At 36.6% G+C, this 23,017-nt stretch overlaps 1 protein-coding gene across 19 annotated transcripts in view; it reads right to left on the reverse strand.

Moving 5' to 3' along the window:
- LOC126185071 (monocarboxylate transporter 12-B-like) overlaps positions 1 to 23,017 on the reverse strand; it is a 1,121,214-nt gene that overhangs the window by 488,517 nt on the left and 609,680 nt on the right. For 2 of the 19 annotated variants that reach the window (XM_049927837.1, XM_049927845.1), the window contains exons 7-9: positions 20,065 to 20,304; positions 15,444 to 15,569; positions 1,214 to 1,856 (exon numbers count right to left, since the gene is read on the reverse strand). The exons of 11 other annotated variants lie outside the window; for them this stretch is intronic. In XM_049927837.1, the coding sequence (XP_049783794.1) occupies positions 1,696 to 1,856; positions 15,444 to 15,569; positions 20,065 to 20,304 (527 nt within the window). In that variant the 3' untranslated portion in view covers positions 1,214 to 1,695. Of the gene's footprint in view, positions 1 to 1,213; positions 1,857 to 15,443; positions 15,570 to 20,064; positions 20,305 to 23,017 lie in introns of those variants that run through there. 6 more of the 19 variants (XM_049927854.1, XM_049927843.1, XM_049927857.1 and 3 more) reach the window with 4 other exon arrangements.

Genomic DNA, 23,017 nt, shown 5'->3' on the forward strand with positions numbered 1-23,017 from the left:
ACACTTAGAAGAAGTGACAAACCCTCTAAAGAGACAGCCTACATTACACTTGTCTGGCCTCTGCTGGAATATTGCTGCATGGTGTGGGATCCTTACCAGGTAGGACTGACAGAGGACATCGAAAAAGTGCAAAGAAGGGCAGCTTGTTTCCTTTTATTGCCCAATATGTGTGAGAGTGTCACTGATATGATACGCGAGTTGGGGTGGCAGTCACTGAAACAAAGGCGGTTTTCTTCATGTTGAGATCTATTTACGAAATTTCAATCACCAACTTTCTCTTCTGAATGCGAAAATATTTAGGTGTGCCTTTTTCCCACGTGCCATTCGATAGTGGAATGGTAGTTAAGTAGTATGAAAATGGTTCGATGAACCCCCTGCCAGGCACTTAATTACAAAGTAATCATGTAGATGCAGATGTAAATTTATAGCTGGCTGGGGTGGCCAAGTGGTTCTAAGCGCATCAGTCCGGAACAGTGCTGCTGCTACGGTCGCAGGTTTGAATCCTGCCTCGGGCATGGCTGTGTGTGATATCCTTAGGTTAGTTAGGTTTAAGTAGTTCTAAGTCTAGGGAACTGATGACCTCAGATGTTAAATCCCATAGTGCTTAGAGTCATTTGAACCATTTTTTGTAAATTTATACATAATCTTTAACTGTTCATAACATTATATCACTTTGAGTTATGGAATATCCCATGTTTATTACAATGGTTTCTCATTGCCTTATGAATCCTGTGCCAGTGGGTCAGCTCATGGACCATCTACCTTCGGAAGTGACTTATCAATTCAATAGCAATCCCTTTCCCATTTGATGTGGACATAGGTCATTGGCACTTGGTATCCAGAAATACTCTAATTAACATGAATGTGTTAATTCACACTCACACACACGTGCATGGGCGCGCGCATACACACACACACACACACACACACACACACACACACACACACACACACATACGCACACACACACACACACACACACACACACACACACACACACACACACACACACACGAGAGAGAGAGAGAGAGAGAGAGAGAGAGAGAGAGGGAAAGAGAGAGAGAGAGAGAGAGAGAGAGAGAGAGAGAGAGAGAGAGAGAGAGGGGGGGAAAGAGAGAGAGAGAGAGAGAGAGAGAGAGAGAGAGAGAGAGAGTTGCCAGAAGAATTTCTGTGAGTTTTTCAAGGTCAGTGCAAAAATATTAATAAAACCGAGTTTGTAAAAAACGTTTATTACCCAGTTGTGGTGATGTGCAGGTGATAAATTATAGCCAAATACATTTTCTCTAAATATTGACAAAGTAAATGCTGTACAGTTACATTATGTACACAGAGCACCAATAAATACAAAAATTACATAATTAACAACTCATTTCATCTCTGTACAAGCTTTCAATATTAAAAAGAATCCAGCAGTAATATATTATTGTCAAAGTAGTACATTTTATACACAGTTCAATATCTATATGGCACATATGAAACAGTTTCCATTTAGTACGAAGTACTTTGAAACATCAATATTTGTTGTACTTGATATTCCTCTTAAACTTGAATATTTTACAGTTCATACAGTGAGTCCACAACAAAACTCAATGAAATTTTCTGTTTCGACAGAAAAGTCTTCTGTATGTATTTACAGTCACTCACATACAACATCTGAGTATCAAATAATTATTGAGTATCATGCTATATATCATGTCATATAACACAGTTTGTTTTTTCCCCTTTTCTCTTTTGCCTTGATTTTTCCCAAGCATTGACCTTGCCCAGAGGGTAAAGGATGATTGCTGAAGCCAGTATGAGTCCACCAGAGAGGTAAAATGAAGCATCATAGCTGCCTGTTGCTTCCATGAATGCACCTGTAGTGAATAAATTATGCATAACTCTAAATAAATGAGAAATTTCAATGTTCTTATTGTAGATAGGGTGTATAACTAATTGCAGTTGTATCAGTGACCTACAATGCACCATACAAGTGATCCAGTTTCAACTAATATTTATTTGCTGTGCATAATGAATTCAAGGTCACTTACTCCATTACGTTTGAGAAAAATTATATAAAGGAATTATTAATTGAGGTCATTGTATGCATTATTAGTTTGTGACAAAAATCGGAGAGATAATTTTATATTTGGCACAAAGAAGTGTTTCTACTCATTAGACTGTGTGTCAAATGATAAATAGACACCAAAAAGTCATTAATATTTTCATCGTAATACAATAATTTTAAATCATGGTTAAAATAAAATAGATTATGTAAAGACAACTGTTTACCACACAGAGAAAGCACTGAGCAGTCACTAGACAGACAAACGATAAATTGATACTTGTAGTTTATCTTTTGAATGGCATTCTTTTCAATGCATACTACACATTACTCCACCTCCCCCTTTCCATGGATACAAATGGTTAAACTTACTGGTACTGTAACCTGGAATAAGTAGTTGGAAACTATCAAGTAATTTGAGTGAACTTTATAGGGACAAGAGGTAGGGAGAGATGAAAGCTTAGGAGGTAATTCCCAGAAAATATTTCTGTCAAAAATAGTGACACTTTAAAGCATTGGCCTCCAAATTTATTGATTACTTAGTGACACTTTAATCCATTGGCCTCCAAAGTTATTGACTACTTCATCATAGTAGCTGCAAATACTGTAGCCAGTAATAAACACCCAAACACATATGCATCAGATTTACATGTGCAGACACTGCAGGTAACACTAATAGACATTAGTTTCAAACGTACAACCCATAAGGATATTATGGAATTTGCCATGTGTCTAAAAAGTAATAATTCTGCTAGTTATGGTGGTGTTTATAACAGGATACTAAAATCTTGTGCTGACTTGCTACAATTACTCTTAAGACACCTGTATAACCAGTGAATGACTCAGGGCCCATCTCCTGAAAGACTTAAATTTGCTGTAGTAACACCTATCTGCAGTATTGGAGAAAGCAGACCACCTCTAATCACAGATCTATATCAGTCATTTCACTATTTTCAAAAGGGTAACAGAATACTAATTCATTTAACCAAGCAAAACTTTTTAACTGCTTCTCAGTTTAGTTTTTGTGAAGGATTCTTTAGACTGAAACCAACGTGAGATCTCATAAATGAAGTGCTAGCAAAGCTGAACAAAAATAATGGTCCTGTTGGTATTTCTGTGACCTGACATGAAAATAACCTCAGATTTGAGTAATATAACATGTGAACTGCCACAGAGTTTTGGTACTTGGCCCCTTTGTGTTTCTAATCTACATAAATGATCTTCCGATTACTTTAAAAGGCAGTTCACAAACTGTAGCTGTAATGCTTGCTAGCAACACAACTGCGTTAATCAATGGTCAAAGTGGTCCACAGCTATAAGGTTCAGTCATAACCTCATGAAGACTCTTCTTATGCAGTTTCAAACAAGCAATAATGACTTTTTAGTGCTAGAAGTAGACATTAATGGTCATTAACTGAATAGAGCACAATGTGTACAATTCCATGGATTCAAGTTGGATAATAATTTGAAATGGAGTAGACATTTTGATAAGCAAATCAAGATGTTCAGTTCACAATTTTATAATTTTAGAGGCATCTCTTAGTGTGTTAATCGAAAGACAAGAGGGCTGGCTTTTTTGTATATTTTCAATTCCCATTAGCTTATGGAACTGTCTTCTGAAATAATGCACATAGAGTAAATAAAATGTTTATTTGGTGAAAGTGAGCAGAAAGGTAATCATACATCTTGCAGAAGGATCATGGAATCCTTATGCTCAGTTCCTCCTTAATGATTTTTCTTGTTGATGATAAAAATCAGTTTAAACTGAAATGTAATATACACAGAGACAATTAAAGATGCAAAAATAATGTTCATGTACACTTTAACTTCTTGTCCAGGGGTCAGAAAGGGGTTATGCACTCAGGTGGTAAGATATTGCTACCGTTTAACATAAAGCAAGAAATAGAGAATCCCTTCCAATCCAAAAAGAAAATTAAAAACACACCTCCTAAACACCTCTTTCTAAAAATTATCAGGATATCTAGATTGAGGAATGAAAATTTCTGTTAGTTACATGGCCAGTACCAGTATTTGTTATAAATCTACTAATTGACTGAAAATAGGACTCAGTACTTACAGATGTAAAAATATTTTGTTTGAAAAATGCACTAGCTTGAATTGTATTAAGCAGTATACTCATAGGTTACTGCTAAAACAGCACACACATTGAACATCAGTGATGTCCTTGTCTCATGTTCATGTATACTTTGACTTGTTCCATATCTCTGAAGGATCTCCTTCTTGATGGGATCCAGGGAACATGATAGATGAATGGATGAATGAATGAATGAATGAATGAATGGATGGATGGATGAATGAATGAATGAATTTAGTAAAGGGCATGAATACAGACTCATATGGTGTTTGTCTAATGGAAGCAGACATAGTTACATGTAGTGAGTATAGATCCAAGGGGAGGTAACTGGAGACAGGGGCAGGATAGAGGGAGTTCACTATAGAAACTTCAAAAGAGGCCTATCAACATTATTACTAAAGTGAGGAACAGAAAGAAGTATGAGGCTGGTGGGATTCCTTGAGGAGTGGAGGGGGAGCATTGTAGTTAGGCTGATAATGGAATGAGAAGGCCAGGGAGTAGTGAATACTGGGTTCTGACTGCAGGAAGATTAAAGTCAAGAATGAGTTCATCAGAGATGGAGCATTAGCTCAGTTTATGAAAGGATGCAGAAAGAAATCAGCCATATCCCTTACAAAGGAACCATCCTGACATTTGTCTGGAGTGATTTAAAAATGGATGATTTCAACCACTGTCTTTTGAAATGTGGGTCCATTGTGCTAACAACTGTGCCACCTTGAGTTCAGCATGCAGGAGAAATGTTAGTCCAAATTACTTAGCAGAGGAAATATTCTAATATGTGCAATTCATAAAAACTGATTTTTGCACACAGTACCTTGCCTAGCTGATTGCGGGAATGATGTTTAGACAAATACGGTCAATTTGGTATCTTCTTCACAACCTGTTCCATTTGGATTTTTCTGTACCAACATCATATTCTCTAAATTGCATAGACTGGACGAATCCTTTTTTGTGATTCTTTTGGGCTGAAGTTCTTCTATTCTCTGTTTTCCAGGGTATGTACTCCTCTTCCCACCCCATTTCCACCCTCTGATCACGGGGTTGATATTTATCTATTTGTTCCTCACGTTAGACATGTTTACACACTTACACACCTTCCTCTACACTGTTTTCTCAGCAGCCTATAAACCCCTGCCCCAAGCTCCTTCAATATTTCTCAATTAACAACCTACAGCTGCTGATGTCTCTCTGCACCAGGACATGCTTTTGCTGTTCTAATCCTTGTGCATCCTTATCCTTCTCCTCTTCTGAATCAACATCATCCTCGACAACTAACAGTAGTTGAACTAAATGCTGGGGAAATGTGGTTGAGCATGTGTATGTCAGTGGGGGTAAAGGTCTGAAGAGGAATAAAATTTTAAAGATGGAATAAAATGATCAGTAGCTTTTTTATGTGCTTATTGACTACTTGACATTTCCTCTCCATAGTAAGTAGTTACCTCTAATCATCCACAGTTAGAATTTTCAACAAATTTAGACTACTACTTAAAAAATAATTGGACAGAAATATCAAAATGTTCCCCTTTCCATCTAATTTGAAACTTGTAGGTGGAAGTAGCAGAGTACGTAGAACTTTATGGACTGAGATGATACTACATAGGCAGGAACTTTGATTAGAAGCCACCATGTTCTGGAAATTTCAAAATATGGAATGCTTCCATCAATAAGAGTCATTACTTAATGGGAATAAAGAGCCAGTTGTGTTTCAGAAAAACAATCTTTTCTGAATCTGTGTTGATTGTGTGTTAATAGAGATTGTCCTTTGAGGTAATTCATAATGTCTGAACACGTCCTACCATATCTTACCACTAATAAATGTCAGTCATACAGGTCTATCATTCAATGGATTACTTAGAGCTCCTTTCTTGCATATTGGAGTGATCTGTGCAAGTATCTAAGGTATGGATCTTTCATCAACCAAGTGGTTTTATATGAGTGCTAAAAATAGAACTACTTCACCATTATACTCCAAAAGGGACCTAATTGGTATACAGCCTGGACTGGAAGACCAATCTCTAAGTGATTTAAGTTTCTTTAATTCACCTAGGCCATTTACTTATAAATTATTCATGTTGGTAGCTGTTCTTGGTTCAAAGTTTGAAATATTTAGTCTATCTTACTTTATGTATTTAGTACAGCTACTTTGGTGTTTCATTATGGAAAGTATTAAAAGCATCTCATACTAAAGTGCACGCCAAGTTTTGAGGATGTGTAAGTCTTCTCCATCTTGTATATTTTATATTCTTTAAAATCTGGTGTCCATTTTTTCCTTTCTCTGTTCCCTTCAACAGTGTCCTGACCTGGTTTGTGTACCATGAGGAATCTGTTTCATCTCTTGTTAATTTACTTGGTACAAAACTCACAGTTTCCATCAACACTATTTCTTTGAATTTAAGCCACATTTTATCAATACTTACAGAGTTATATAGAATGAATAGAGACAGTCTTTTAAGAAGATGTCAAGCAAATTTTGTTATTACTATTTAAGGACACCATTCAGTATAAAGTGTTTTATGAAGGTTTATTTAGAATCACCATTGTTTTATCAATAACATTGAGCATTTTAAAAATCCTTGCCAGTGTTAAATTTCTGAGTCCAAATGCTCTGTATACTGTAATTTCTGATCTAAGCAAGATAGATACATGTAAGTTGCTTGGGCAATTTTTTGGAACCAGTACACAATTAAGATGATAAAAAAGAAACTGATTCCAATATACATGAATTATGTTGTGGCCCAAAGTCCTTTTCATCCCATTTAATTCAGTTTCTATTCACATGTCAAGCTCTGTAGGAACAAATTAAGGAGCAAATCTCCAAGGTCATGGAATGTGTCAGTACGTGAAATTACAACATAAAAGTAATAACAGGTAAAAATAAAATGTTTATGAACCCAAAAAGGTCAAGCCATAAGTTTAAATAAACACAATCAACGGTACAACAAGAATCAGCTTAATTTTTCAAGGAACTCCTCGACAGAAAGAAGATGTGACCCATGAGGAAACTCTTCAGTTTTGATTTGAAAGCAGGTGGAGTACTGCTAAGATTTTTGAATTCTAGTGGTAGCTTATTGCAAATGGATGCAGCACTATATTGCACATCTTTCTGCACAAGAGTTAAGGAAGTCTGATCCAGCTGCAGGTTTGATTTCTGCTGAGTATTAACTGAGTTAAAGTTGCTTATTCTTGGGAATAAGTTAATACTGTTTTAACAAGAAATGACAGTAAGGAATATATATATTGAGAGGCCAATGTCAAAATACCCAGACTCGTGAACAGAGGTTGACGAGAGGTTCGTGAACTTACACCACTTATTGCTCAAAACACCCATTTATGAGCCAAAAATATCCTTTTAGAATGGGAAGACTTACCCCAAAATATAATACCATATGACATAAGAGAATGAAAATAAGCAAAGTAGAGAAATTTTCATCTAGAATGATCACTCACTTCAGACACCATTCAAAAAGTAAAAATGGCAGCATTAAGTCTTTGATGTGGGCTTTCCACGACAGTTTACTATCAATCTGAACACCTAGAAATTTGAACTATTCAGTTTTACTAATCATATGCCCATTCTGTGAAATTAAAATGTCAGGTTTTGTTGAATTGGGTGGTTTCTAACACCTGAGTCTTACTGTGATTTAGTGTTAGTTTATTTTCTACAAGCCATGAACTTATGTCATGAACTGCACTATTTGAACCCAAGACAATGTTGCACACAACATCCTTTACTACCAAGCTAGTGTCATCAGCAAACAGAAATATTTTATAGTTACCCATAATACAAGAGAGAGGATATCATCATCATCATGGATAGTTACCAGCCTCTGGCCAGGTCTGTATGGAACATAGGTCTCTCCATCGCCTTCTGTCTTGCCACGATCTGTCTGTCTTCACCTTGGCCTAGTCTTCTCCTTTTTTCCGGATGCATTCCTCTACTCCTTTCAGCCATCTGTCTCTCGGTCTTCCTCTTGGTCTCTTTCCTTCCAGTTTCATCTTGTGTATCCTCCTGGGTATCCTCTTCTCCTCCATTCTCTTAATGTGTCCATACCATCTCAGCCTCGATTTCTCTATCTCTTCTGTAATGGTTCCACCTTCATTAACTCTATGATCCTGTCATTTCTTAACCTGTCTATCTTTGTCAATCCAATACCGTTTCTCAAGAATTTCATCCCTTTAGCTTCTACTTTCCTTTTCTCTCTTCCTTTCATAATACAGGTTTCTGATGCATATGTCATGATTGGGACATAGTATGACTGGTATATAACCTTTTTACTGATTTGGGGGTACATCCTTGCTCCATATCACACTTCTGACACTCTTCCGAAATGCTTCTGCTATTCTCCCCCGCTCGTTTATGTCTCTGTCTTTTTTCCATCTTCCTGTATCAGGTTTCCTAGTTACTTGAAACTCTCCATTCTCCTCAATTGCTCCTCGCCAGTTGTTATTCCAGTTGTTCCTCTCTCCTTCTTTCTTGTTGCGATAATCATCTCAATCTTACTTATACTAAATATCATCCCATATTCTTGTACTGTTTGTTCCCATATGTCCAACTGCTCTTGTACTTCCTCCTCCTTATTCCCCCAAATCATCAGATCATCTGCAAACACCATAGCTTTCATCTTCCTTTCACCAATTACTTGTGCTACTGTACTTACTGTATCATACATCACTACAATGAAGAGTAATTTTGAAAGTGCACTTCCCTGCCTCAAGCCTTTCTTCTGTTCAATCCAAACTGATCTCTCTCCTCCTGCTTTCACACAGCTCACACTTCCATGGTACATTTCCCTTATCCTCCAAATAATCTGGTTTGCTACTCCTCTGTTCTACAGGGCTTTCCACACTTTGCCTCTATGTACACTATCATACGCTTTTTCAATGTCCAGGAAGGTCATTAGTAGATCTATTCCATATTCATAGTGCTGTTCCTACAGTTGTCTTGCAGAAAAAATTAGATCCACCATGGACCTTCCTGTTCTGAAGCCATGTTGCTCTTCTCTCATTCTTCCTTCTAATTTTGCCCGAATTTGTGCTTCCAAAATTTTCTCAAAAATCTTTGCACAATGACTCATCATTGTTTTACCCTGATAATTCTTGCACTCTCTTCGATTTCCCTTCTTAAAGATCAGGACAATTATTCTCTTCTTCCAGTCTCCTGGGATCATCTTATGTCTCCACACAATTTTCATTACTCGATATAGCCATTGTATCCCCACCTCTCCTGCTGCTCCCACCATCTCTACACTTAGCTCATCCAGACCTTGTCACTTCCCTCCCTTCATCTTGCCCAGTGCCTCTTCCACTTCTCCCCATGTAAGATCTTTTTCTATTTGCTGTTCATCAACTTTTTTCTCCTCGGCTTGTTCCCCCTCATCCAGGTCCCCATTCAGATTCAGGAGTTCTCAAAATACTCCTTCCACATATTCTTGAGTTCCTTCTTATTCTCTACATCTTGTCCACTTTTGTTCACAATTTCAGCACAATCTGTCATACCATTCTTCCTCTTACTTTTAATCATCCCATATAACACCTTTTTTGAACCTTCACTATCCTCCTCCATCATTCTGGTCCACTGTTCCATCCACTTTTTCCTTTCCTCCACCAACACTCTTTTTGCTTCTTTCTTTCTTGTCTGATACTCTTCCCTTGTCTCTGCTGTTCTCTTCTGGAACAATACCCTAAAGGCTCTATTCTTCTTTTGTACTTTATCCTTTGTTTTATCATTCCAGCAGCATGTTTCCTTCCATCTCTTTTTGTTGCTTGTCCTCCCACATATTGCTTCTGCCGCACTTATTAATGTTCCCTTGAATCTGCCCCATTCCTATTCAACCATTTTTGGTTCATCCTTTGGGATGCTTTCCTTTACTACTTGTAGGTACTGTAGCCTGCTTTCTTCCTCCTTCAACTTCCATATCCTTATAAGTCTTTCCTGGTTTTCTGTCCCTTTATTATCCTTAGTCCCTCTCAGGTTCATTACCAGCAAATGGTGGTTACTATCCAAGGCCTCTGATGGTAATACCTTAATGTCAAGGATGTTCCTATTCATCTCACTATTGTACAGGAAGTAGTCAACTATCAACTTCCTCTTTAAATCTTGACTGTACCAGATACTCTTGTGGCTCTCCTTTTTCTTGACCCAAGAGTTCCCAACCAGCACATCATTCCTTTGACAGAACTCCAATAGTGTTTCACTTTCCTCATTTCGGCAGCCCTAACCCTCTGGTCCAAGCACACTTTCGCAGCCTTGCCTTTCTCTTCCAACGTGTGTGTTTAAATCCCCCATTACTATCATATTCTTCCTTCCCATCTGCTTCTGCATTTCCTCTTCAAACTCTTGCTTCTCCTCAGAAGTGCAACCCACGTGCAGGGCATACACTTGTGTTACCTCTATGGTAATCCCCTTGAGTGATATTTTGGTCTGCATCATCCTATCACTTATTCTCTTCACTTCCTCTTTTAATCCCTATCTTACTACCATTCTGTCTTCAATTCTCCTTCCGTCCTCATTTCCACACCAGTACAGTTAAACAGTTTATATAAATAAGGAACAGGAGTGGCCCCAACACTGATCCATTGGGGCACCCACCACTTGACAGCACCCCACTCAGACCCCACATCACAGCCATTCTCAACACTGTGAATAATGACCTTTTGCTGTCTGTTGCTAAAGCAAGAGGTGAACCAATTGTGAGCTACTCCCCGTATTCCGTAATGGTCCAACTTCTGGAGCAATATTTTGCAATCAACACAATCAAATGTTTTAGTTAAATCAAAAATATGCCTATTGTTCAAATTAATTAATTAATCCTTCCAGTACCTCACAGAGAAAAGATAATATAGCATTTTCAGTTGTTAAATGACTTCTAAAGCTGAGCTGTACATTTGATAGCAAATCGTGTGATAAAAAATTATCAATTATCCTTACATACACAGCGTTTTCAGAAATAGGTCTAAAACTGTCTACATTATGCCTTTCTCCCTTTTTATAAAGTGGCTTTACTACTGAGTACTTTAATCATTCAGAAAACTGACCATTCCTAAAGGAGAAATTACTAATATGTGTAAATACAGGGCTAACATATGCAGCACAGTACTTTAATATTCTGCTAGGCACTCCTTCATATCCATGAGAGTCCTTAGTCTTCAGTGACTTAGTTATTGACACTGTCTCCCTCTTGTCTGTATCACAGAGGAGTATTACAGACATCAATCTTGGAAAGGCATTTGCCAAGAGAGCTATATGACTCCCTGTAGAAACTAAATTTTTATTTAATTCACCAGCTATGCTCAGAAAATGATTGTTGAACACTGTACATATATCCGATTTATCAGTAACAGAAATATTTTTACTACGAACTGCCTTTATATTGTCAACCTTGTGCTGCTGACCAGACACTTCCTTCACAACTGACCATATGGTTTTAATTTTATTCTGTGAATTAGCTATTCTATTTGCATACCACATACTCTTTGCCTTCCTAATAACATTTTAAGCACCTTACAGTACTGTTTGTAATGTGCTACTGTAGCTTGATTGTGACTACTTCTAACATTTTGATATAATTCCTGCTTTGTTCTACATGATATTTTTATCCCACCAGTCAGGCACCCGGGGTGCCTTTCACTGCTAGTACCCCGTTTAGAATGTTCTGATGGAAAACAACTCTCAAAGAGCATGAGAAATGTGTTAAGGAAATCATTATATTTGTCATCTATGTTATCGGTACTATAAACATCTTGTCACTCTTGTTCCTTGATGAGGTTTAAAAAACTCTCTATTGTTGTTGGATTAACTTTCCTACATAGTTTGTAATTATATGTGACATTTGTTTGAGTACAAAAGCCTTTTAGTGTTAAAATTTGCACATCATGGTCTGGAAGGCCATTCACCCTTTTACTAACAGAATGCCCATCTAGTAACGAAGAATGAATAAAAATATTGTCTATGGCTCTGCTACTGTTCCCCTGCACCATAGTTGAAAAAAAAAATACAGTCTGGATCAGATCATATGAATTTAGGAGATGTACCAACATCTTTTTTCTTGCTCCATCATATACAAAATTTATATTGAAGTCACCACATGTAACTAATGTCTGGTACTTCCTACAAAATGAATCAAGAACCCTCTATAGCTTGAGCAGAAATGCTCTTAAGTCAGAGTTAGGGGACCTATAAACAACAATTAGAAGTTTAGTTTCACTAAATGCAACTGCCTTAGCACAACATTCAAATATCTGTTCAGTGCAGTGCTGTGATATGTCTATGGACTCAAATGGAATACTGTTTTTTACGTACATGACCACTCCCCCATCCCACAAGGAACTCTTTGAAAAACAGCCAGCTAATCTGTATCCTGGTAAAGGAAGCCTCTGAACTGTCAAATTATTTAAGTGGTGCTCCAATATACCTATAATTACAGAGTCAACTTCTATAAGCAGTTCACTAACTTTATCTCTAATACTTCTTATATTCTGTTGAAATATGCTAATTCCTTCTCTTCTTGGAAACATGATGTCCTCTGAAGGTGAGCCCTTAGAGTGACTTCCTTTAAGTAGGTATGATTATCAGGTCTATCAAAATGTGCAGCTCTAATACCAACTACTACAGGAATTTTCCATGAGTGATCCCACCACCACCACCCTCTACACTGTCACCTATAAGGTTTGCCAGCCTCCCCTTCCCATACCTATTGAGGTGCAGGCCATGCCTAGTGAAACCCAATCTACTGATAGACTCAACTGGCAACACTGAAATGTGACTCATACCCTCTGCCATCAGATCCCTCTCCAGCCCCTTGTTAATGTGCTTAACAGCCACATTAAGATGAGACCAATCGTGACGCAGAAATAGTTGTATGAAATGCACATTAGTGCCACCAATTTGAGTAGCAATCTTTACCAGGTCACCGCCTACATCATATTCCCCATCCCTATCAAGACTGTTCCCTGCTCCACCCACTATCACTACCTGATCCTCCTTCGTAAAATTCCTGCATAACTCTCCTATGCTGTCAGTCACCTGAGCCAACCCTGCACTAGGCTTCACAATACTGGTGACCTGGTACGCACTCCCCAACAGTTCCTGCAACTACTGGCCCACACATCTTTACCTTTCTGTAAGACTTTTCAACTGATCTAAGCCTCCTACCTGATGAGGACTGTCGTATGTTCCCTTCACCTGCAGCTACAAGAGGCTCCTCTCCACTCAGCTCTGACAGTTGGTCAAATCTGTTGCATATACACGAAGTATAACTTCCTGAATATCTCCTCCTCCTAGCTGCCTTCTCACTATCTGAAAGTTCCCATTTCCAGCACACTTCACCCTCCTCAACCTATCTAGTTCCTCCTTTGTGTGTTGTAACTGCACCTGAAGGGCACAGATCTTACATTCCTGGTCCTCTGTCAACTTATTTCTACTACAGATTCTGCATTCCCAGGAGAGGATCTTGCTAGAATGCCCACTGGCTTGCCCACTGCATTCCCTCCTGATGAAAATACTTTGAACAAATTCCACATCGTAACCCACTACTCACAAACCTATGATAGAGACCACACTTCTCACCCATGGTAAAACTTTACAGTTACTGAAAATGACTATATGTCTATGTTACTTAAGTTCAGTTACACTTGTAGAACTATTTATAGAACTAACAATAGCTGTCTCAAAATTCTCTCTCTACTAAGAAAGCAACTACTTGTATTAATACTACTAAACCACAACTAACACCAATCCCAACAAAACTTCACAAAATTACTAGCTAAAACCAAAAATTCAAGTGGTCGCTTTAACACTCAACAAAGTGAAAACACTCAATGAAAATTTTACTGAAATATTTCACTAGAAACAGTAAGAAACATCAGCTGAAAACTAAAGCATGAAATTTACTAAATGACTTCAACACACAGTGAGCAAATGTTTCCAAAAGTTTATTAAATTGTTATAGTGCCACAAAGAGCATGAAACACCACAGAAAACTATTAAATTTAATAACTGTATAACAGTTCACAAATAACTTTGTCAGTACTTAGCTTTATAACCGCTACAGTTGCAACTGCATGATGCAAAAAGTAAACACACTAGTTTGTTAATCTACCTATCTAATGTTCAGCATTTTTTGTAGCATTACATTTCAAAATCTTCTGTTCCTTATTGTCTTCAATGTTATCATTCACATTCCACCACTGTACAAAGCTAAACTTCCATTTAATAAATAAATAAAATAAAATAAGTAGTAAAAAAGACTAGACAAACACTTTCAGAAGAGACTTCCTAACATTTAAATTTATATTCAATATAACAGATTTCTCTTTATCAGAAATCCTTTTCATGGTACTACTAGTCTACAATTTATGTCGTCTCTACTTTACTTTAGTATCTTCAGTTACTTTGCTGCCCAAGGATCAAAATTCGCCAACTACTTCTATTGCCTCATTTGTTAATATAATTCTCTTAGTGTCATCTGATTTAATTTGAATACATTCCATTGTCCTTGGTTCTCTTTTATTCATATTCATCTTATAACTTCTTTTAAAGACACTATCTATTCTGTTCATCTTATCTTCCAGATCCTTTGCCATTCCTGGCAGAATTACAATGACATCATAAAATCAAAGTTTATTCCTTCCGCCTGATTTTTAATTCATTTTCCTATTTTCTCCTTGGTATCCATTACTGATTATTCAATATGTAGCTTGACTAACATAGGGGATATGCTGCAGCATCATATCTCCCATTGCATCTTCATCTACTTGCTCTTCTCTTTTCATAACATTACCTTTAATTTCATTTCCTTTGTATAGCCATTGTATATACCCCTTTCACCTTTCCTTTCATAGCTTAGTAATGTCTTCCCATTTGAGCTTTTTGCTGTTCATTTCCTCTTTGCTCCAAACGTTTCTGTTACTTTCTTATAGGTGGCCTTTATCATTCATTACCCTGATCATGTGTGCTTCTATATTTTTCCAATCTTTCTTTGGCTTTTCCTGTTTTAAAGTTTTTCAGAAATTATTATTATTATTATTATTATTATTATTATTATCTTTTACTGACGTAAAACATCTGTGCATATGACAGTCATGTTTGCATTTATTTTTTGGAGCACACAGACACAGATATAGTTAATATTAACGCATTTCAATTTTGGCATCAGAAAACAGTTTTTTATTCCAGGCCATACTCTCCATCATCAAACTATCTGTAATTTTACATTCATTATTTTGTTGGTGGACTTCTTCAGCACCTCCAAATACAACAAAAGCAGTGCATAACATGATGCAAATATCAAAAGAAAATCAACATACCAGCAAGAGGCGATCCAATGGCAGCAGCAACCCCTTGGAACATCAATGTTAATCCAAAAGCATTTGTCAAGCGTTCAAGTCCTAGTAGATCCACTATAATTAGGGAACGGAGTGAGGCAAAACATGCTGAAATAAAATATTTAAACTAGTTAATACCCTGCTAATAGCTTATTGCAACACAGTAGAAGCTTAATAACACTTAAAATAAATTTCGTAAAAAAAAATTCATAAATTGCTTAATTTATGTATTTTTGCATGTTCTTTTATGAGATATTATTTACTAGTATATAAAATGTATTTATATTGTTCAAATTTCATGAAAGTGTTTCATAGCTGAATTTAATTTGTAGGTAATTTCATTAAATTTGTTGAGTAGTGAACAGTTGATTGAAACTTCTTGTAAATTACTTAATTTTAATTAATCATGTATGAGGGACATTCAATAAGAAACACAACACTTTTTTAAAATAGTAGTTTCTTTTGTTCAGCATTCCAGTACACCATATTATTCCCCACCCTTTTGGGTAAATCACATTATTTTTCAACATAATCTCCATTCAGTGAGATGGCCCTACACCACATTACTGGAATGGCCTGTACACCCACATGGTACCATCTTACTGGTTGACATCAGAGCATACAACTTGCTGCATCAATAACCTCTTCAGCATCCACGTACTGCTTCCCACAAAGTGTACCCTTCATTGGACCAAACAGAAGGACATCTGAATGTGCAAGATCCAGGCTGTAGAGCGGATGAGGGAGAACACTCCAGTGAAGTTTTGTGAGTTCCTCTCAGATGTGCAGACTTATACGAGGCTTTGCATTGTCGTGGAGAAGGAGAGGTTCGTTTGCATCCATTGATAATCTTGAGTGAGACTGTCCACATGCTCCAACATTGCAGGAGGCACAGCTGTGTGCAGCCGGCCAGCACCCTGGAGATTGGACAAGTCTGTGCAACCATGTTGCAATGGTGATAGATGCCTTACTAAACATCTCACCATGCTTTTGTTTATTGCATGGTATTTGCAGATATTCTGCAAATGTCTAGGAATATCTGTCATGCTCTGGTTTCCCACCAAAAGAAACCCCAATAACAGCTCTCTACAGGGAACACACTTCTGTTGCAGATGCAATATTGAAAAAAATTAGAAGGAAGCTCAGCATTGGCTGTAATTTTGATAATTTATTAACAGCAAAATCAATTTTCACTCACATAATGATCATCTCCAGTGCTGGAAGTTAAACATTTCACATAGCAATCAGTGAATAAGAAACAAAAGACCACAAATACACCTGAGTATAAACCAACTGTTGGCAAGGACATACCTTTAGTGTACAAATTTAAGCTCGTAGCCACTGGTGTCTAGTTATTAGCAGTAACAGAAGCTATGAAATGATCACAATAACTGAAGCTGCTGTTTACATTCACCCATTCAGCAGACCTTAGTGTGACAGGGGCTTGGAACACCCTCTGTGTGATGTGTCACGTGAAGGCTTATTAATTTATTTGGCAAGAGATTACCACAAAACACCATGTGTGCACTTGCAAATCATTAATTGAATATTTCAAATTTCAAATTGTACATTAAAAATGCATAGCAAAAAGGAAGGGGAGATGCACATCTTGACAACATACACTGGCATGTTATTAAAAAAAAAAAACTTAAAAAAAAGAAACATTCAAGAATAAAAATCAACATGTAAATTATAAGGTGTCAGATTACAGGAGTAGTAGAAAAGAAAAATATGCAAACGTATCTCATAACTGCATCACAATATGTTTATTATGTTAATATTGTTCTCATCTACTAGGTAATACATGTGAATCAGCTGGCTGAACTGGAGTTACCCACACTTTTCACTAGCCAACATATTTTAATGTACAGCATTTTTTGAGGTTCTTTATAGAGATTGGTAATTGGCTTGTACTTTTGCATCAGTTTTGTAATAACATTTGTCAACTGGTGGTCAGGCTACATAACTCACAGTCATAATAGGCCTTTAACGAAATCAATGCACACTACAGATTAAGTGTTTGGTTATGAAAATTTACATTTTTTGCCAATAGATAAGAAATTTAAATCCTCATCACTTTCAAGTGAGTATTTTATGTTGCTGGTTTCTCACTACATTTTAATTGCTTTAGTAAGTAATTGTGGAAAAAAGTGTATAATCTGGTTCTAATTTGTCTACAGTATGATGTATATTTTGGGAATAATTTGTACTGTTAACTTTCCTAAGTTATGACTTTTCTGAATGTATGATGTATATTACTACTTATCCACACCTTGCATTTTAGATTAATTTTTATGGCCTACTTTGGATATATGGGTATTTTCAAAATCAGCTTTATTGTTATAAGGGGTTCCACTGCTGCTATTAAGACATGTAATAAAATTATCTCCTTCATACGAGTATTCAAAACCGTTTGCTTGACAGTTTCGTGTCTGTTGTATCAACTGTAAATGTATGTATGATGGGTTCTGACTCAGTGCTTGTGCAAAAGTGTATAACCAGTGTGCGATGTATTTTTTGGGACAAAGTTTTTATACTCTAAAGAGAACACTGTTTCCTTATACCCAAGTTCTGTTTTGTATCATATAATAAAATATTTTCTATAAATAACAGGTGTGGTAATGGAGGTTTCTACTAGGCTAGCGTATTTTACACACTTGTGTCTCTAGCCAATGTATCACTAATTCTTTGCAATCCGTAACAGTAGTTCTTACTGATGAGTGTACTAAACAGTCTCTGCAGCCACAATGTGCTTTTATGTCATTCTGCTTTTCATAATTATGATGATTTTTTGTAATTAAGCCTCAGAAACAGCTATAATGTGTTAACATGTCCAAATGGGAATAATCAGATGTGTGAATCCTCAAGTCGTTAAATACAATAAAAAGTTGTTAGTCTGCACCGTAAAAAAAATTATAAAGAATATTGTGTTTCATGACATTTTGACCTGTTAAATTGTGGCAGATATTGTACAATCACCACTATTTATGTATTTGACTTCTTGGTTTCAACATAATATTTTACATAATTTAAGAACTTTGCACCTCTGACTTCCCATGCCAGATAGCGGTTACTGTGTTATAACAGATTCTGTTGTATTTGATGTCATGTTGTTTGTATATTTTTCTTTTTTACTAGTCCTGTAATCTGACACCTTATAATTTACCTGTTGATTTTTATTCTTGCATGTTTCTTTTTTAAGTTGTTTTGAAAATAACACACCAGTGTATGTTGGCAAGATGTGCATTTCCCCCTTCCTTTTTGCAATGTGTTTTTAATATACAATTTTAAATTTTAAATATTCAATCAATGATTTGCAAGTGCACATTTGGTATTTTGTGGTAATCTCTTGCCAAATAAAGTAATGTTAAGTCTTCATGTGACACATCACATAGAGGGTGTTCCAAGCCCCTGTCACAATGAGGTCCGCTGTATAGGTGAATGTAAACAGTGGCTTCAGTCATTGTGATCATTTCATAGCTTCTTCTACTGCTAATAACTAGACACCAGTGCCTATGAGCTTTAATTTGTACACTAAAGGTATGTCCTTACCAACAGTTGGTTTATACTCAAGTGTATTTGTGTTCTTTTCTAATTCACTGATCACCATATGAAATGTTTAACTTCCAGAACTGAAGATGATCATTATGTGATCGAAAATCGATTTTGCTGTTAATAAATCATCAAAATTATGGCCAATGCCGACCTTCCTTCTAATTTTATTGTATGGGCGTTGTGCAACAGGAGTCGCCAATCAATCAATATTGAAGGGTATGTATAGCACCACCACCTTTCTGAACCCCATGAAACTATAACAGCTGAAGTGGGAATACTCCACAATGTCACACAACAAAATTTGCATTTTTTCAACTGAAATTGGACAAGAAAAAAGTGCTTAATTACTTACAGAGCAGCCCTCATATTTATTACTGAATATATTTCCGAAATACATGTCATCTGGGACTCAATCTATAAATTTCTTGTGCCGAATGTAACAAGACAAATTTCCACATATTTTAGTGTCTTAATTTGACTTGTGTTGCATTCTTACAGGTGCAAACGTAAAGGAACAAATCTTGAAAGAGGGCTGCAATCACAGAACACTTTCATGACAGAAGAACTGCCTATATCACATTTAAATTTTGACTTGGACAGTTCTCCCTTTGCATTCTGGCACATGTGTGACAAACTGCTAAGTTTCCTTCATATCTCTTTGTTGGCAATTCACTTTACAATATCAAAAGAGGAAAAGCAAATTGTCACATCTGTTTCTTGTTTATTTTCATTGAAAATGTTCAAAAACTGAAAGATACATTTTTCAAGTTTATTACAGCTCAAGATTTCAGTCTTGACAGCAAGTTCTGCTACTGATCCTCTAAGATGAATAAACATTGAGCTTAAACGTATAGGTTAGAAAATGGTAAGTAAAAAGTTATCAATTTTAAAATTTCCTTGAAGAGAAGTTGTAGACTTCATAAGTCAATGAATTCAGAAAGAAAAAATACAAAAAAAATCATATTTTACCTTAATAAGCAAATTTGTAACTACTTTTTCCCATGGACACCAATAATTTGTCCATGTTCAGAAGATATTTCATACTGACCTGTTGCTAAACCAAATACAGCAGAATAGAAGAAAAGATATCCATCAGCTGTTGATATTCCACTTAGCAGTGTAGCAATTCCTCCAATTGATAGTGCTACATTGTTTATAAACAGCGGTTTTGAGCCAGGAAAGCTGCCAAGGACTCCACAACCTATCCTTCCAATTGTGTTTGCAATGCCAATTGTTGAAACCAACCACATTGCAAGAGACTGGTCCATACCATTTATTGTCGCCCTGTCTGCCATAAATTTAATGATTTTATATTACTTTCACAAGTATATATATTAAGTATATTATTGTGTCACAAAAGTGTGCAGTCAGAACAGAATAGCTTATTCATGAGGTATGTAATGCTGGCAGATGCTAAATGGAAGATAAATAATTGTATGAGTCTAGTAATTGATGTCTCTTATTAACCAAATCTCTGCTTTTAGTCAAATTGTGTCATAAATGTCTTATTCCCCCCAATCTGATTCAACATCTCTTCATGAGGTAGTTGATCTACCCATTTAATTTTCTGTATCGTTCTATAGCACAGCATTTTGAAAGTTCCTATTCCTTTTAGTGTGAATTGCTTACTGTCAATTTATCACTTCTGCACATTCCAGATAAATACCTTCAGAAAAATTCTAATTTTAACAACTTTCTCATTTTCAGAAATGCTTTTCTTGCTTTTACCAGTGTCATTTTGTAACCCCCCGCCCCTCCCAAACTTTGACTATCATCAGTTATTTTTATTTTGCTGTTCAAATAGCAACATTCAACTGCTACTTTTAGTGTCACCTGATGTAATTTGACTACACTCCATTACCTTTGTTTTAGTTTTGTTTGTGTTCATCTCATAATTTCTTTTCAAGGCATTATCCATTCTCTTCAACTGCTCATCCATGACTTTTGCTGTCTCTGACAGATTTATGCCATCAGCAAAGCTCGAAATTTTTATGTCTTCTTCCTGAACATTAATTCTATTTTCAAATTTATCCTTGATTTCCTTTACTGCACACCCAATGTTCAAATTGAAAACTAGAAGGATAGACTACATCATCATTTCTCTCAGTTCTCAACCAGTTTCCCTCTCATGTCTTTGAACTTTCATAAGTGTAACTGCAGTCTGGATTCTATACATGTTGCAAATAACCTTTTCCTCCCTATATTTTATTTCTGCTAACTTCAAAATTTCATAGTGTGTAGTCCAGCCAACATCTTTCCTATGTTATAAACACAGGTTTGCCTTTCTTCAACCAATCTTTTAACAAGTAACCCCTTGAGTTTGAGGTTGCAAGTTCAATCGGTAGTAAGGCTCATTTGAAAATATTGTGTCAATAATTATGACATGAAAAATATTAGGTGCTAATGACTCATCAGGTGCACCATGAAGGTGACAGAAAATGAGTGTCCCATAGGTGCAAAGATGAACCTTCTATAGAATGTATTTATTACACTTCACAAAATAGACATTGTCGACATTCGCGCACCATGAACACCAAATGAAAAATGGCACACCATAGTCATCACAAAGGTTCACACCATCAAGATCAAAGGTGAACTCCTTGGGAGTTACAAACTGTGCAGAATGTTCAGCTAGGTATCCACTAGTAAAGAATTCATATAGAATTATATTGGTGTAACGGGTTGATGAGAACTGATGGTACGTGATGGCATGCAACTGAATGTGAAACAGTATGTCATGGAGCTTATCATGTAATTGGTTATCACTTAAGGCATAACTGCAGATAGTGCTATAATATGTTTTATAAGCACAATAAAAGCAAACATCCAAAGGCTAAATTTATCCAGTGGTTCCAGGTGGTATGAACTGCAATATCACAAACATTTCAGGAGGGACAGGTTGCCCTAAATGAGTATGATTTTTTATATACAGACCAGGAAGCAATCAAAAGCAAGTTATTTTGGCCAGTCATTGGCTAAAAGCACCACTCATACAACAGTTGTAGTTCTCTTACACCATTTTCCCACTTGAGCTTATTGTGACTTAAGCATTCCCTGCTGCCCTTGCAAGATCACGCACTCAAGAAAGAATCATAGGGAGCAGAGCAACTCCAACTTCTTGTAGTAAAATAGATAACTTTTCTGCTAATTTTCCATTGAGATTAACAGTTGGTATAATTGTATACAACTGCATCAAGGCACTGACATTATTTGATCTTGATACAACTCTCTTGGCACCCCTACTCTCCTGGGTTCCTTTCATATGCATTTCCTATTCAAATCTGTCTGTTCATAGGATGGTGTTGCTATTGGGAGCCCCTTATTCCCAGTTATAGCAAATTTCTTTGTGGAAAAAGACCAGGAAGCAGGCATTGGAAACTGGTTGTTGTATGCTTGGTGGCAGAATGGCAGGGAGGACCTGGGTAGTTTTCACAAACACCTCAGTGGGATCAATCCAAAGATTCATTTGCCATGGAGGAGGAGGCAGGTGGGAGATGAAATTTTGTTTGTTTGTTGTTGTGGTCTTCAGTCCACAGACTGGTTTGATGCAGCTCTCCATGCTACTCTATCCTGTGCAAGCTTCTTCATCTCCCAGTACCTACTGCAACCTACAGCCTTCTGAATCTGTCAAGTGTATTCATCTCTTGGTCTCCCTCTATGATTTTTACCCTCCACGCTGCCCTCCAATACTAAATTGGTGATCCCTTGATACCTCAGAGTGTGCCCTACCAACCGATCCCTTCTTCTAGTCAAGTTGTGCCACAAACTTCTCCTCTCCAATTCTGTTCAATAACTAATCATTAGTTATGTGATCTACCCATCTAATCTTCAGCATTTTTCTGTAGCACCACATTTTGAAAGCTTCTATTCTCTTCTTGTCTGAACTATTTATCGTCCACGTTTCACTTCCATACATGGCTACACTCCATACAAATATTTTCAGAAACGACTTCCTGACACTTAAATCTATACTCGATGTTAACAAATTTCTCTTCTTCAGA

This window comes from Schistocerca cancellata, chromosome 4, assembly GCF_023864275.1.
Source record: "Schistocerca cancellata isolate TAMUIC-IGC-003103 chromosome 4, iqSchCanc2.1, whole genome shotgun sequence".
Lineage (NCBI taxonomy): Eukaryota > Metazoa > Arthropoda > Insecta > Orthoptera > Acrididae > Schistocerca > Schistocerca cancellata.